We start from the raw sequence: 15,003 nt of genomic DNA on the forward strand, positions 1-15,003 counted from the left end.
GAGGTCATTCATATTTGTGTTATTTTAAGATAAAATAAAAATGTGATCACAAAAAAAAAACTTCAGAAGGGAGGGGGAACAAGGTATTCAAGAGTGCAATATCGATTAATAATGTTGTTTGCTGCGTCCTGGAGCAAGTCTCCGGAGGCAACCCCGGGCACGTTGTGGAAGTTGGGCGCACAGGTGGCCATCACGCACAGTGGAACCATCAATTTCAAGGCGATGATTCCTGCGTCGTAGACCATTTGTTTCAGCCCGCCGAGAAAACTTCTCCCCAGCGAGCTCTTTTTCGGAGCGGGAGAGGATGCCACCTCCACTTCCACTGTAACGTAATCTTTCTTCGGTTTCTCAACGTCGGAGCTCAAAATAGCCACCTTCATTTCCTCGGCGAGCGAAGGAACCGTTTTCTGGCTCTCAGAGAAGTATTCTGTCTCAGCCTTTAGGTAATTGATTATCAGCGAATACTCGGCCAAGGTACCTTGCGTCTCTTCGATGACGAGCTCCTTCGTTTGAATCAACTCATTTTTTTGGAGAAGAGTGATTCGATCCAACTCGACCAGGTATTGCATCTCGCCGCTATAACGATTGAGTTCCAGTATTTTCCTCTGGTCCTGCTCTATTTCCGACTTAAGAAGATACAGTTCTTCGCTTAAATTGTATCTCTGGTCCTCTAGAGCATTAACCTGCTCTTCGAGCCGTTTGCGTTGTGTCTCCAGCTGTGAGCTACGCTTGTCGCGTTCCTCTTGGCTTTGACGCACCTCCTCCTTCTCGTGTCTCAAGGTCTCCACGCCTTCCAAAGATTTCCCAAGGCTTTTGGTGCGGTTCTTCAGCTCCACGTTCTCTTTACGCAGGGCCTTGATGTCCACCTTGAACAACTCTCGGGCTTTCTGCAGCTCCACGATTTCCCTTTTTTCTTCCAAGTAGCGGTTGTTGATGTACGTGAGCTCGGCCAGCAAGTCGCTCTCGTTATCCTCAGCAGGCTCAGGTGATAGGAGCACCTCATCGTACATATGGCCTCCATCAATACCCGAGGTCCTGCGCCAGTCGTGCTCCCCTGAGCAAGAAGAGCTTCTGCGCCGCATCTTATTCTGTGTTCATCTTAGTCTTCAGTATTCGAACAAGATTTGACTAGACTAATAGGCCCATGTGTCGTTTTCGAGGTCTGGAGACGTTTGGTACGATATGCTGCAACTGTGCATTCTGTGCATTATGACGCAAACATATGAAGGCGCTCCAAACGTTTACGTCATAATGTGCAAAGCTAGAGAGGCTCATCGGGTTCAAGTTACCCGCCCCAAAGCCTAACCTGAACCACTAACATGAGTATATAAATGTAATAAAAAAATAATACATCTAAACCATTTAACACCACAATCCCCAAAGGCACACATTTTAATTAAGAATTCATTTATTTTTCAAAAGTGAATCAGATTCAAATCAAAAAGTAATTGACATGATTACAATAAATGTCATTACATAAAACCATCAAAATACCATCAGTAGAAAATAAGTACAAATCTGCTAGTTTTTAACTGCAGTTGGTATAGCTTTTCACAGCAATGAAATTGAGAAAATCATTCAAACATGAACACAAAATAGGGTGATGAATAGTAAATAGCATGATTGCTGCATTTCAGCCCACATCATCACTCCAAAAATAAACAATACAGTATATTAATGTTCCCCACAGAGACCGACAAATGAGACTCGGTTCATCTATAGCAACACTGTATGGCTTTTCAATTTCAAAACACTCCAACAAAAAAAACTGATTTAGGAGTTAGTGCTAGTAACGTCCTCTCTTTGCCCCATGACCCCAACCACCACCTCCACCTCTCCCCCCACCCCCTCCTCGCCCCCAACCGCCTTTACCCCACCCCCCACCCCCACCCCGACCTCCCCAACCCCCTCCACCCTCTTGCCTCTTCTGCCAGGGTGGCATCTCAGGACGGGGGGCATCTAACTCGGACGGCCGGCCGCCTCGATCCGGCACCCTTCCCATCAGGATCTGTGGATGAGGACACAGACACAACTAAGAGTCTCGAACGACAAAGACATTGCTGGTGGGCCAGACACTTGATACAGGTCAGAGACACACGCGACCTCCTAGCACGCCAGTGTGGACTGGGCACCTCTCCTCCTGTACCTTATTGACGGCGCAGGCCGTCCTCTCTCTGGAAGAGCCACTGCTGGTCTTCATCACGTTGCAGATGTCTTCCCTGGCAGCCAGCAGGTCAGCCATGTCCACTGAAGACCTCTGGTCCAGACAGTGTCTCTTAGGCTGGTAGGCTCTGGCCATGCTGTCAACCCTCTCCTAACAGACAAACGCAACACACACACACACCGCTTAGCGAGTGACGAAACGCAGGGATACTTTTCACGGAGATGGCATTACACAAACATTGTAGTTTGGACGTTGGGCAAATACAGAAGGGGTGAAGCTAAACGTCATTACATGGTGTACTCTTGTCGTCCTCTCCATCTGAATGGGTGTGCATGCAAATTCCGGCCACACATCCATGAGAGTGCCTCTACCTCTCCTGTGAGATGAGCTCAGAGGAAGGAGAGGAGCTGAGGAGAGGAAGGAAACCTCGCAACAAGTCGATTGAGATGTCAGAGAGGAGTCCACCTGCCTTAGCTCTGTCCGACCAGCCGAAGGACTGCACAGTGACGTCCAGCCGCTTAATCAGCATCCTCCGGCGACACTCGTACTCCGAGGAGAGCACCGCGTTGATCTTCTCCAGCCTCTCCTGACGGTAGAGAAGGACAGAAGGGACTTGACCTCACCATGCTTGTCACCACATACATGTTTGCACTTTGAATCGAAAAACAAACCTTTGGCTAAGGGTTCATTTGCATGCTTGAAAGTCAGATGTCAATCTGCTCACCCACTGGTCACTGTTGAGGGAGTTCTGCAGAACTGGCTTTCCAACGTGCTCATTAGGAAGCTCTGTAAGCACTGCATTTATCTGGGGGGGGGACATCGCATAATATGTTGAATACAAAGCCAAATAGCAATCTGTACTCTTTATATTCGCTTATATTATATAAATAAAAACACAAATATAAATATAATATCCATCATGTACATTTCCTGAAATCATGTAGGGAGCATTGTGCAACTCACCTTGTTTTCTATACTGGAGAACAGCTGTGCTACTTCTGGTTCTCTTGGCTCTGGGAGCCTCAGTGTTTCACAGATCTCCCAGAGACCCTGGAATGCTGGACTCCTGTCTTCAGGCTCTTTGTCTCTGACAGGCCTGCTCTTCACAATCTGTGCAGCCTGCAGCTCAGAGCTTAAAAATACTGAAAAATTAAATACATTTTCACACATTACAATACGTTGCACTCACTCAATCTGTCACGCACGCACTCACTCACTCACTCTCTCATTCTCCCAGTATACTTACACACAAGCTTGAGATAGTCTTTTTTATTCGTAAGTCCTCCCTGTAGGATCCCTGAGACAAGACCTTGATAAGGACAGCACAGCTCCTTCAGCAATCCACTGATCTCAAACTGCAGACCATCTGTGTCGCCTGGATGGAGAAAGTGTCAGTCAGACGGAGAATTATTTAGAAGAACACCCGAGTGCAGTCTTGCAGACGGGAAAGCGAAGTGTGACACATATGTCGTATTTCTTTTCTCTCACCTGGACCTGACGATATGCCTTCCTCCAGGTCACATAACGGTGTTAGTCGTGATGCCAGCCACATGCATAGGTTCACATACTCAGGGGACGACAGGCCACTTTCAGAGGCTTTCACAAGCGCTTCTTCATCTAGTAGAGGTCCGTCATACCTGTGCGCAAGAAGACCGGTCAAAATTACAACCGTACCAGCAAAACATCTGTCTGCATGGTGGCTCAGTCAGCAATAGCTAGCCAGCTAATTTGGCTAGCCTAGCAAGTAGCCTCCATTGGCGAACATACCGCTGTCAAGGCAAGTATAACGACAGAATGAATTCAAATTATTGTATATAAGTCATCCATATGACAGGTATGGATATGTTGACTTAATGATCATAAACATGTCAATAGCTAGCTAACATTAGCCACGCAGTTGAGCTGCACATCACTGAGTGATGGTGCCGAGTGCACTGCATGCAGATTTGCTTACCCGACTTGTTCCAGCGAATCTAAAATATCACATTCCATTGTGGCAGACAGCAACAATTTCAGAAGTCCTTCAAAATACTAGGCCAATGTACGTGTGAATTAGTTGACATTGCACTGTAATCTTATAATAAGCAGCTGGATCAATTCATTGCTACGGTGCTTTCAAAAACGATGACATGCTGAGTGGGGAGTGAGGCAATGACTTCCGTGGTGAAACATACAGAAGCATTACTTTGGTTCCGCTCTGTCAGTAAGCATTCAGCAACCCCTTGGGTGGTAGCTGTTCATAACCTAGTCTTCCTCCTTTCTCTCTTCGGAATATAATCTATCAATCGCTATGGCTGCACAATTAAGTTCTTCAATAGACTCAGGTTGAAGTGGTTCATTGCAAAAAACAATGTAATCAATCAACAAATTATATTCTGCAAAAGGTGCACTAAAAAGGAGAATAGCAACCCTGGATTTATGCGCCTTACAATAGAAATGCATAATTTGTATGATATGACTGTGTAATGCCTATGACATCGATAGACGACTGACATGTATACTGTCATCTATATTCAAACAAATCATGTGTTTAGTAAAAAAAATAACTGAATGTACTGTTGATGTATATTACTACATTCAACCCGGTGTGTGTGTATGTATCCATCATAAACACACACCTGGGGTGCATTATTTCAGCCTTTGAAAGCGTTTTCCATGATATACCAGCCTCAGATCCTGAGCAAAACAACTGTCTAACCCATGAAGTTACACAGCAGTTCCTGGAGATGCTAAGGACCTGAGGCTACTGTAGCAGGTTCACCCACAGTCCCACAGACACCAGTTGACTGATCAGTGTCTGAATGGTTCAATACTGGCTCTTATCACTAGATGGATGCCTGCTGATTCCGTTATGATTCTATAATAAGATATGCACTATAATTGCTATAACATACTATTCCACTACAACGGTGTGAACATGGAAACCCAGCCCCGTCAGTTCTCACTGTATTTCTCACTGTTTGCCTATACCAATATGTGGTGCGCACGCCGATTTCTCCGTAAACTCAGACTGAGAAGACAAGAGTGTCGGAGGTGAAAAGAATCACACAAGACAACGAGATTAAAACTCACCATTTTATTATGATAATGTTATTTGATATGTCAAATTACAAGTGTATGATGTAACATAAAAACAGTTACAAACATATGTATGCATATTTACATTATATATTTATGAAAAGTAACAAGCTACATCTGTATAAAGAAAATACAACTATGACATGAGTTATTGAACTATACATTTTACATCATATACTTGGTATTTTCAAACCATGATAGAAATACCTAGACGTATATAAACCAATATAACCAGAAGAAGAGCTGTTAAGTTTTAGATGGAAACTAATGATGGACGTGAGGCACTTTTTCGAGGTTGTCAGGGTGTGAAGCTGATGGCACTAAGAAACTGAAAGAAAAGATGCACGAGAAAGAGAGAAAGAAAGAGAGAAAGAAAGGAAACAGGCAGTGTTTTACAGAAGAATTAGAGTACCATTTATACTGCAATTTTCAAAACACAAATGTTTTCCACTATTTAGAACTAATCACATAAATGTTACATCATCAAGCGCTGTAAGAAGAAAAAAGCCTACACACATTATCAGTGCACCAAAAGCATTGGAGAATCGAAAAGTAACCACTCAACTGCTGTGAAAAGTAACCTTTTTAAACAATACACTGAAGAAACAGGTTTATATAGGCATTTCTTTTTAACCTAGACAAAGCCAAGAATGTACATTTTTTTATGCATTCCAAAGATATGCACAATTTCCAAGATTTGAAAGGAGATAAAAGACTAGCAGCAAAGTGGTTAAAAACTGAAGTCTTACATATTCAAAGTTAACTGACAGGTAAAAAAAAATATATCAAAGCAGACGGACACATGTTGCATATATAATACAGTACATGACAGCGGGTTGCACTGTGCTGGTTAATGCAGAATGAAACGTGTTATTTCACTATCTCTCTAAAACTTGTAGAAATGTACGTCCTACATTTTGCTTCTCAGCCAGCAAGTTTTATTCAGGTTCATCAAACCTTGGTTCAGCTTGCAATATGCAGGGCAATCCAATTACAATGGGAGGAGAAATGGACGAACAAACCAAATAGGTGCACATACGCTCACGCTCCCACACACACACACGCACGCACACACACACACACACACACACACGGTTATATGCTGTCAGAGAACTAGGTATTGTTTTAACAGTCTTGCGTAGCTGATTTCTCTCTCACTCTCAACACAATAAAATTAGTGATTGTATCTAGCAGCTTTATATACCAAACTTTTTTTTTTTCTTCTTTAAAATAAGTGGACTGCCACTACTGTACCGTGTTATCACTATCCTGCCTTCCTCCATACAAAACTAGAAACAAACTCTATTAAAAGCTCAATAGTCATTTCCATCATGAACGCCCTCTACTTTTCAATGTGAAATAATACTAAAAGGTGACCTATATACATAGTGCTGTCAATTGAAGCTACAGTATATATGCTGACAGCAGTGATAAATACAGCTTTATCTTTTAATTTTTTTTCGAAATGGGATTATTATCGGTATTTAAATATAGTGTTACTTATTTACAGGTGTTTGGCGTTTGGTACCTGGGGTTAACGTATAGTCTACGTAGCGTTAAAGTGTCCCGTCTGTCACAGACTCTAGTGTGTGTGGGGAGAGGTCTAGGTGTTTCCCATGGTAAATAGTTTGCATAGAAAGTAAAAGAGTGTTGGAGCCGCAGGGCGGAATTTGGAAGAAGTCGTGTCCCCCCCCCCCCCTCACCCACCCACCCACCCACCCATCCATCCATCCATCCAATCAGGACAGGAGACTGATGCCACTTCCTTTTCGCGAGGAGTGAGTGGCGGGAGGGAGATGGCGTGCATATCTATTGGCTACAGTACATGGCTGTAATGTCTGTAATGTCTGTTACATGGCTGTAAAGCTCTGGATTGAAATTCAGGAGGGTCGTTTTGTCATTTGAAACAGATTCTGGTACTCAGGCAGTCAGATATCTAAATTTAAAACAGTCCATACTGTTGTGTAGAGAACTAACAATAATACACTAAATCATCATCATCTGAAATGGCCGTTTTCTATCATATCGGGAACACCATGAGTGCTGCAGTCTCTATGAATGTTTGATCTTACAGAATCCAATTCAGACAGTCAGGGGTTGTCTATTGTCATTGGCTGTCAATGTGGCTGTGTTCCTCCGGGTGATGCATTAGTTTGAACAAGGACTATCATTCTGCCTTCTAAGTCAGGTTCGTTACAAGTCAGCAAATATATAATTTCAATAATGCTATGAATGCATGACATCACACAGTGCATATGAATTCTTCTGCACCCACATGATGTGTGACAAACAACGAGGCTATATCTTTATCCCTATTACTTCCAAAAGCCAAATGTACTTCCAGTGACGTAGAAAACGATGTATCCATTCATTCAGGACTGGGCCAATGTTAAGTGATATAGGCCAGGAGTTGACCTGGACAAGGCTGTCTACAGAGTCTTAATGACAGCAGTACATTTTCTCATCTTCCTTATAAATGCTTTACATGGGACAAACATACAGTACTTCAGAAATGTGGAGATGGTGCTGTAACCAAAGCTTGGAGACCAGTGCTTTCAAGGGGCTTTTCTCACACTAAATTGGAGTTAAGTTAGTGATTTCTAATTGTCAAATTCTAAAAATTGAGATTTTTTTTTTTTTATTGATTTTTTTTTTACCCCAAAACTAGCCTAATGTAAGTGCCTCATCATTCATCAAAGGGGCACTCAAAACCCCTTATTCAAATTGAACAAAAAAAACTTGCTGGTTGAGCAAAATTTCAGCTTTAAGTCCAAAATAAAAAACAAAATTAGCAGGAAAACAAAACACCAGTTTCACCATGAAGCAAACATGTGATTGAGTCAAAAACAAAATCTGGTAAAGTACCTGGAATTGTGACATATTGGTCTCAAGTAAGGTGATTCAAGAGGTGTTCATGTTAATTCTTAACTTAGAAAAAAAAAAAGTATTTGGGGGATGGAGGATGGCAAATACATTACCATTAATTCCCTTCTGTTCATGGAATCGATCCCTTTATGTCGGAATGCAATTAAATGGTCCAAATCGCCTTACCAAGACAAGGAAATCATTCTAACAAATCATCTAAGTGAATGTCAAAAAGCTATGTCAGACTGTACCATCAAAAGATAAAAGGTGTTCCGTTCTTTTTTTCAACATTCGATGAAAAGGAAAATAAGGAAACACATCCACATCCACCACAGCAACACCTCTGAACGGTTACATTACGCTAAGAACACTCTCATGGTTAATGTACCATTACAATTTGTGAAGGTTACTTTAAAGGGGGGGGGGGGGGGGGGGGGGGGGAAGATAACAATTCTAGTGCACTTTCTCAGTCTAATAATTACACTGTCAGCGAATGTTCGAGTCATGAAGGAAAGGCCACGGTTTCCCAACTGCAAATTCACAAAAAAGCAAGACATATCCCTTTTAGCATACTCAAACAAACAAGTATGTTCTCTGTATGCACAATAGTTTTGTTTTCTTTTTTTGTCGTTTAGTTTTTGCTCTCTGTACAAAAGACAATATTCCTTCATAAAGTTACACATTACTTGTAGGAGAGTCTGACATGGTGGCCTGGTTTCACACAATGTACGAGTGTTTGTGTGTGTGTGTGTGTGTGTGTGTGTGAGAGAGAGAGAGTGAGTGTGTGTGTGTGAGTGTGTGTGTTTAGTAATATCTCCATGTCTGTTAATCTCAACAACGCCTATTCCTCACGTTCAGCCTCCGAACTCAACTTCGCCGAGAGGCCCGTTAAAGCCCGTGGGCCTTGTCCTCCTCCGCTGCTCTCGGGCGACAGACACAAACTCCAACCTCCAAAAGCCTCCAGAGCGAGGGGTCAACGACGTGTCACCCCTGTCTGAAAGGTGAATGAAAAAAAGGATGCCGGCTTTTTTTTTCCGCTTTCCTATGTTAGCTAGCTGTGTGGGTGGGTGTCCCAGAGTTCCGGGGATGGGTGGGGGTGCGGGGGGGGTCACCCTGCGGCCTTGTGCTTGCCCCCGCAACAGCGACAGGCCTCTCCACAGTGGTGGCAGGCGCGGAGCGGCAGGTAGCAGCACATGCAGGGCGCGATGAAGGACAGCGCCACGAGGGCCAGCCAGCGCAGGCAGAACTGCTCGTCGGCCGTGTCGCAGGAGCACGGGTCTGAGAAGTCGCCCTCCGAGTCGGACATGCAGTGGTAGAGCATGCTCTCCGCGCACAGCATGCAGCTGACTTTGTAGATGCACTGCTTGATGGGGTCCGGCGCGTCCTGGCACTGGCCCCGCCGGTTGTCCTCGTGGTTAAACATCTCCCGGCAGTAGATGCAGCGCGAGCGCTCCCCGTCCTCCCGCCGCCGGCGCCCCTTCTTGGGCTTGAGCAGCGGCGAGGGCTGGGTCTTGATGGAGGAGTCTTTGCCCAGCCCCAGCCCCATGCCCATGCCCGTGCCTAAGCCCATGCCGGGCCCAGAGTGGGGCTCCCCGCCAGGCCCCTCGGGGAACAGGTACTCGCACTTCTTACTGTCCAGTTTGTGGAAGGCGGTGGGGAAGTCGGGGTCGTCGCGCTCCGACTCCTGCTTCCACATGACGGGGTGGCGGTAGTCCTCGTAGCCGCGGATCAGCACGTCCTTCCGGGGGTTGATCCGGACGATCTCCTCCTCGTCCATGTGAAAGCTCACGTGGCGTGTCGACTTGAAGGGGGCCTGGGCCGGGACAAACAACCACACGTCAGTTCAACAGAGAAGTGACCAAAACAAGCCAACGCCAAACATACATTGAAGACATCACCTAATACAAACATTGGACCATGGATTACAAGGACAAACAGAAGAAACAAAACCAAACAGATGTCTGCATCCTGAAGACTTTGTGAAGACTCTGAAGTACACGCGGAAGAAGCCTTTCTAAAAGCTATCCAAAAGGTGTCATGTTCTTTACGATGACTTCTCAAGTGTGAAAAGCATATGTTTCCCGACAACGATGTCATTCTGAGATCAATCTAACCCAGGGATAAATACATATACGACGTGTGTGTGTGTTAGCATGCTGGTGTGTCGTGTGTGTGTGTGGTGTGAGGCTGACCTGTGGGGGCAGGTAACGGCGGTTGCTGGAGGGGAACTCGTCGAAGGGCTGGGCGCGGACGTAGCACCCCCTGCAGGGCTCGGTGGAGACCACACTCCTCAGGGGGGAGAAGGGCTCCTTCATGGGGGTGCAGATGGAGGGAGGATCCTCACACACCTGGACACACACACACACAGTCAAACATGTAACTACTTACTGTATTCAATCCAAAACAAAAACTGAAATATCTACCTATGTTTGTCTTTTGGTTATAACCGTGTGATTCAAATCTTTTTTTATTTATTTTTTTGTCTGTCATTGTTGCATAAACACACACGCAGTTGATAAATGCAGTTCTCTCTGACAGGCCTGACAAATTCGCGCTGCGTGTTCCACGTCTGACCACCAGGTGGCGCCCCTCGTCCACATTTGCGCCATGTGACTCCGGCCTGTGTGCGATGACTCAAGCCCCTTCTGTTGAGAACTCGCAGTTCCTATCAGACCTTGCATGTGTTCCCACAGGCATTTTTATTGGTGCGAGATCTACAAACATGGGCCTGATAAACACACAGAGGCACTTCTAACCCCCGAGCCCCGCGCCAAACGGAGGAATTCACGGCGTCGAGAGCGGAACACTCCCTCCTCTCAAAAGCCAAAATGCCTCCTTCACAAGAGATCATTTTGTTGTTCGAAATGTGTCAAGGCTCTATTAAGTCGATGTTTTCCAAAGGCGACATTCCGGCGTACGGCAAGAATATAGCTGTAGGTCAATCACATGTCAGCGTAACATGTGAATAGTAAGTGGAAGGGGAGAGGTGGGCCCTGACGGGGCCTTAGTGGGGAGGTTCTCATGATGGCCAGAACATTTCAGCACTCACACAAAGTGTGGATCTCTCATCTGTACGCAACTGCTAGTATGTATGTACACGCGCATACACGCACGCACGCACACACACACACACACACCCATATCAAGGGAAGGGAAGGCTAGTCTCTCTCTCTCCATCTCTCTCCTTCTCCCCCCCATCTCTGTGTGTGTGGAGGAGGCTGCTGGCTCTGGTTAGTCAGTGCCGTGTGTAGAGTAGCCCACGCCAGTGTTTTAACACACAGCGGAAATCTGCTTTGCTCCCAGCTGCTGCTACAGTAATTACTGTCCTGTGGTTGCTAAGAGATGCTTCCTTTGACTTCTTTTTTTTCCCTCTCTTTCTCTTCTTTTTTTTTTTTCCCTCTTCTCCTCTCTCCCCCTCAGACTGCTAACACACAGTGTGTGTGTGTGTGTGTGTGTGTGTCTTTTTTCCCTCTTCTTCTCAGAATGCTAACATACCGTGTGTGTGTGTGTGTGTGTCACATATCCAGTGTGCTGGCTGTCTGAGGGGGAATGCGAGAAAATGGAGAGAGGGGAAAGGAGAGAAAGAACAGGACAGGAAAAAATAAAGTGTGTGCGCATACATTTGTGTGTGTGTGAGAGAGAAAGAGCACGGCCAAAGAGTCTGCCGAGGGAATGTCATAAACCAGCTCCAGCTGGAGAAATGCAGCCCAGAACTTAAAAAGCCAGATGACAGCTGTGTGTGTGTGTGTGTGTGTGTGAGTGAGAGAGAGAGAGAGAGAAAGAAAGGGGGGGGAGAGAGAGAGAGGGAGGGTTAGGGGGATGAAATGGGAACCAGACTTGGGCTTCCTTTTAAAGCGCTTGCCTGAGCCCCACCATTCAAAGGCATGCGTGGGGGCCAATCTGGTTCCGATCTGACCCCAGAGATGTGGGGGAAGATGGAGGGAGAGGAGGGGGGGGGGGGGGGCGACCTGGCTCAGAACCAACGACCAGGGCTCCACACACTTCCGCCCTCCCAGGCACACCGAGGCTCAGGGGCTGGGCAGCTCCACATACTGGAAACCCCAAAAGGCAGAGGGGTCTGTGTGTGTGTGTGTGTGTGTGTGTGTGGAGTCCCTTTGTGTTGTAGACAGATGAATCATAAGTATGTAAGCTATCCCCTTATCCATCTGTGGAGCTGGTTAGGAGTTAGGACTTGGACCAGGAAGTTCTGCTACATACTGGGCTTGACTCCAGGACGTTCTCCCTCAGTCCAACTACCTGACTCCAATGTGCTTTATGGAGACCCATTAAACCACACCTATCCGTTCTAAAGTTACTGGTCTTTAAAGGGAGGAGGGCTGTAAAAAAAAAAAAAAAAAAAAATCATCTGGCCACAAGCCATTGTGTATCAAAAAGATAAGAAATAGGGTGCTTTTTCTTCTTCTTCTTCTTCGTAGATAAAAAAGCGTCCTTCCAAGATCAAATCGGATACTGGTCTGAGCAGGATGTTTTCATTCGTCTTTGTTCACTTTTGTGATCCCCCCCTTAGACACCTTCTCCTGTTTGAAGAACATCTTCACCGGGCTGTGGGTCATCACAGCTGGCCGGTGTGTGTGTGTGTGTGTGTGTGTCCGTTTGACTTTGTGTGTGTCTAACTTTGTGAGTTATGCACGAGTATAGCTGTATGAGTGTTCAATGAATGTGGATGCTCTTGACTAAATGTGTGTGTGTGTGTGTGTGTGTGCGTGCGTGTGGGTGTGAGGTGTCAGAGTGAGAGAGGAAGAGGTGGTTAGCTTCTGGAGGGGGTTAGTAGTGGGTGCTGGGCAGGATGTGGGTTGATAAGACAACCCTCCACACACACACACACACAGGGGCGTGCACACACACACTCACACACACACACACAACAGGGGGTTAAGAGGCTCCAGATACCATAAAACCAAGCCATTGATGTCTGTCTGTACTGTTGATTATGATGAGAAACACAGACACAGCCAACATGTACCTAGTATCAACTCATCGAATGAGTCAACTCCTACCAAAGAGGACTCCATCTAAAGAGGCGAACAAACACGACTCCAAAGTGACCTTTCATGTCAAAAAGTGACTCGTGTCTCAGTCATCTGAATAGCAGACCATTCCACACTGAAGAAATGAAACTGCACAAAAAAAAAAAAAAAAAAAAAGGTATTTCTACGGCCTCTCCAGAGTTCCCAGTATCCATCGGAGTGAATTCCTTGAGCGAATGCAAATGGAGGGATAGATGGTGTCGAGGGATGAAGCGCCGCTGCTAATGTCACACGTTGTGTGGTGGCATTTAAGAGGAGTGTTAGCTCTCTGACTGCGCTGTGCTGCTTCGTGAGAGAGAGAGAGAGAGCTAGCCTCACGGATCTTCTCTCTGGTAGCCCAGGTCTCCGACCGCAACACTCGGATGCCAAATCACCATGGAGACACCCTCGGTGGCTCACTCACTGAACCCCCCCCCCCCCCAACTTACGCCCTCCCTCCCTCACACCCCCCGCCTGCCTGCTCCTCTGCTGCCTAGCAACAGCAGTGCCATTGGACTTCCTGTATGGCGGATTCCTTAAAAGAGGAACCCTCTCCACAGGAACAGGAACAGACCCTCCCACCACCCCCCTCTGACCTCCGCCCTTTGACCTCTCCTACTCCACTCGGTGAATGAGGTCAGATGCTGAATGGTCAAAGGTGACCACAACTCAGCTGGCGGGTCACTGGCGAACACTAAACCCACAGTAATACTCAGCGCTGAAGAGCGGTGAGGCTGCTAGTCCAACTCAGAGGAACAGAAGGGTCATCAGGAACAATGCCAGCGGAGGGGGGTCCGTTTACCCTGTGTGTACTTTTCCAACATCGACCGTGCTTTGCCCCTTCCTTCGTGCGACAACAAATCTCTTTTTTCCCCGGCCATTTCTCGATGGAGAATCGGAGCGAGATCAAAGAGGAGAGTGGCGTATCCAGTCCAACGCCGGGCATGGGTGCGTGTAGACGTATACCTTCCTCCTTCTGGTTAGAGAAACAGCTCTCTAACCGCACGCCAACGGCCATTGACTTTCTGCGAGCTCAGACTGGGGGGGACAAAGAGATCAACTCCTTTATGAGCTTACCAACACAATACGCCCGAGCAGAGCTCAACCTGTCCATCAATAGAGGAGGGGGGAACATGAAGAAATATGAGTGGCTTCAGATAACAAACAGAGGGCAAATCGAGAGAGAGAGAGAGAGAAAAAAAGAGAGAGAGCGAGACATTTTGCCATGTTGCTTTTAACCCAGCTAGTCCTAGGCCCCGGGTATCAGCCTTCACCTGGTGACAGACAGGCCTAGATAATGCATGACTAAGCCAACAGCACACTGGCCAACACCCAGCTATGCAGGTAGTGCCCCCCCCCCCCCACACACACACACACACCCCCCCTGGTTAAACACCTGTAAATCCTCAACAGATCTCTCTGGAAGACAAAGGGCCACGGAGCAGGCCCTGTATAGAGTGTTAAGACTCAGGTTTCCCCCTTCTCTGCCCCGCTTCCTGTGTTCAAGCACAGGCACAGACCTGACGTTCGCAGGCACACAATCACACGATGATCCGATGTTCACACTAGCGTGCCATGACACACAGAATGAAGCAACGTATCGGCCACGGGGTGCATCGCGTGTGGTATGCTAGTTGTGGGCACTGAAACACAGCCACAGACGAGACTCTAGTCTGGTCTAATAAGAGTGTCCTGTTAGAAAGTGAGCTCCTGTACCAACAGTGCTGCTGAACAGAAGGTGACTTCGTGCATACTGATAGAAATGCCTTCCTCTCTGTCTGCGTATCATCAAGGAGAAATGATCCAGATTATGTTTTGCTATCCAGGATCAGATCAGATCAGATCAATCTGGCTATATACTACTCAAAA

At 46.4% G+C, this 15,003-nt stretch overlaps 2 protein-coding genes across 2 annotated transcripts in view; both read right to left on the reverse strand.

The window, feature by feature from the left end:
* Positions 1-1,396: 1,396 nt before the first annotated feature.
* Positions 1,397-4,281, reverse strand: fam98b (family with sequence similarity 98 member B). Its single transcript, XM_083683216.1, has 8 exons — positions 4,119-4,281; positions 3,653-3,801; positions 3,411-3,539; positions 3,128-3,306; positions 2,889-2,969; positions 2,634-2,750; positions 2,147-2,314; positions 1,397-2,008 (listed from the first exon to the last, which is right to left on the reverse strand). The coding sequence occupies exons 1-8, from the start codon at positions 4,154-4,156 to the stop codon at positions 1,787-1,789; spliced, it is 1,083 nt and encodes a 360-aa protein (XP_083539342.1). The 5' UTR covers positions 4,157-4,281; the 3' UTR covers positions 1,397-1,786.
* Positions 4,282-6,992: 2,711 nt separating this feature from the next.
* The window catches only part of spred1 (sprouty related EVH1 domain containing 1), a 28,671-nt gene continuing 20,660 nt past the window's right edge, over positions 6,993-15,003 (reverse strand). The window contains exons 5-6 of the mRNA XM_083683839.1: positions 10,300-10,455; positions 6,993-9,920 (exon numbers count right to left, since the gene is read on the reverse strand). Coding sequence (XP_083539965.1) covers positions 9,216-9,920; positions 10,300-10,455 — 861 coding nt within the window. The 3' untranslated portion in view covers positions 6,993-9,215. The remainder of the gene's footprint in view (positions 9,921-10,299; positions 10,456-15,003) is intronic.

The sequence above is a fragment of the Argentina silus genome (genome assembly GCF_951799395.1).
Source record: "Argentina silus genome assembly, chromosome: 13".
Classification (NCBI taxonomy): domain Eukaryota; kingdom Metazoa; phylum Chordata; class Actinopteri; order Argentiniformes; family Argentinidae; genus Argentina; species Argentina silus.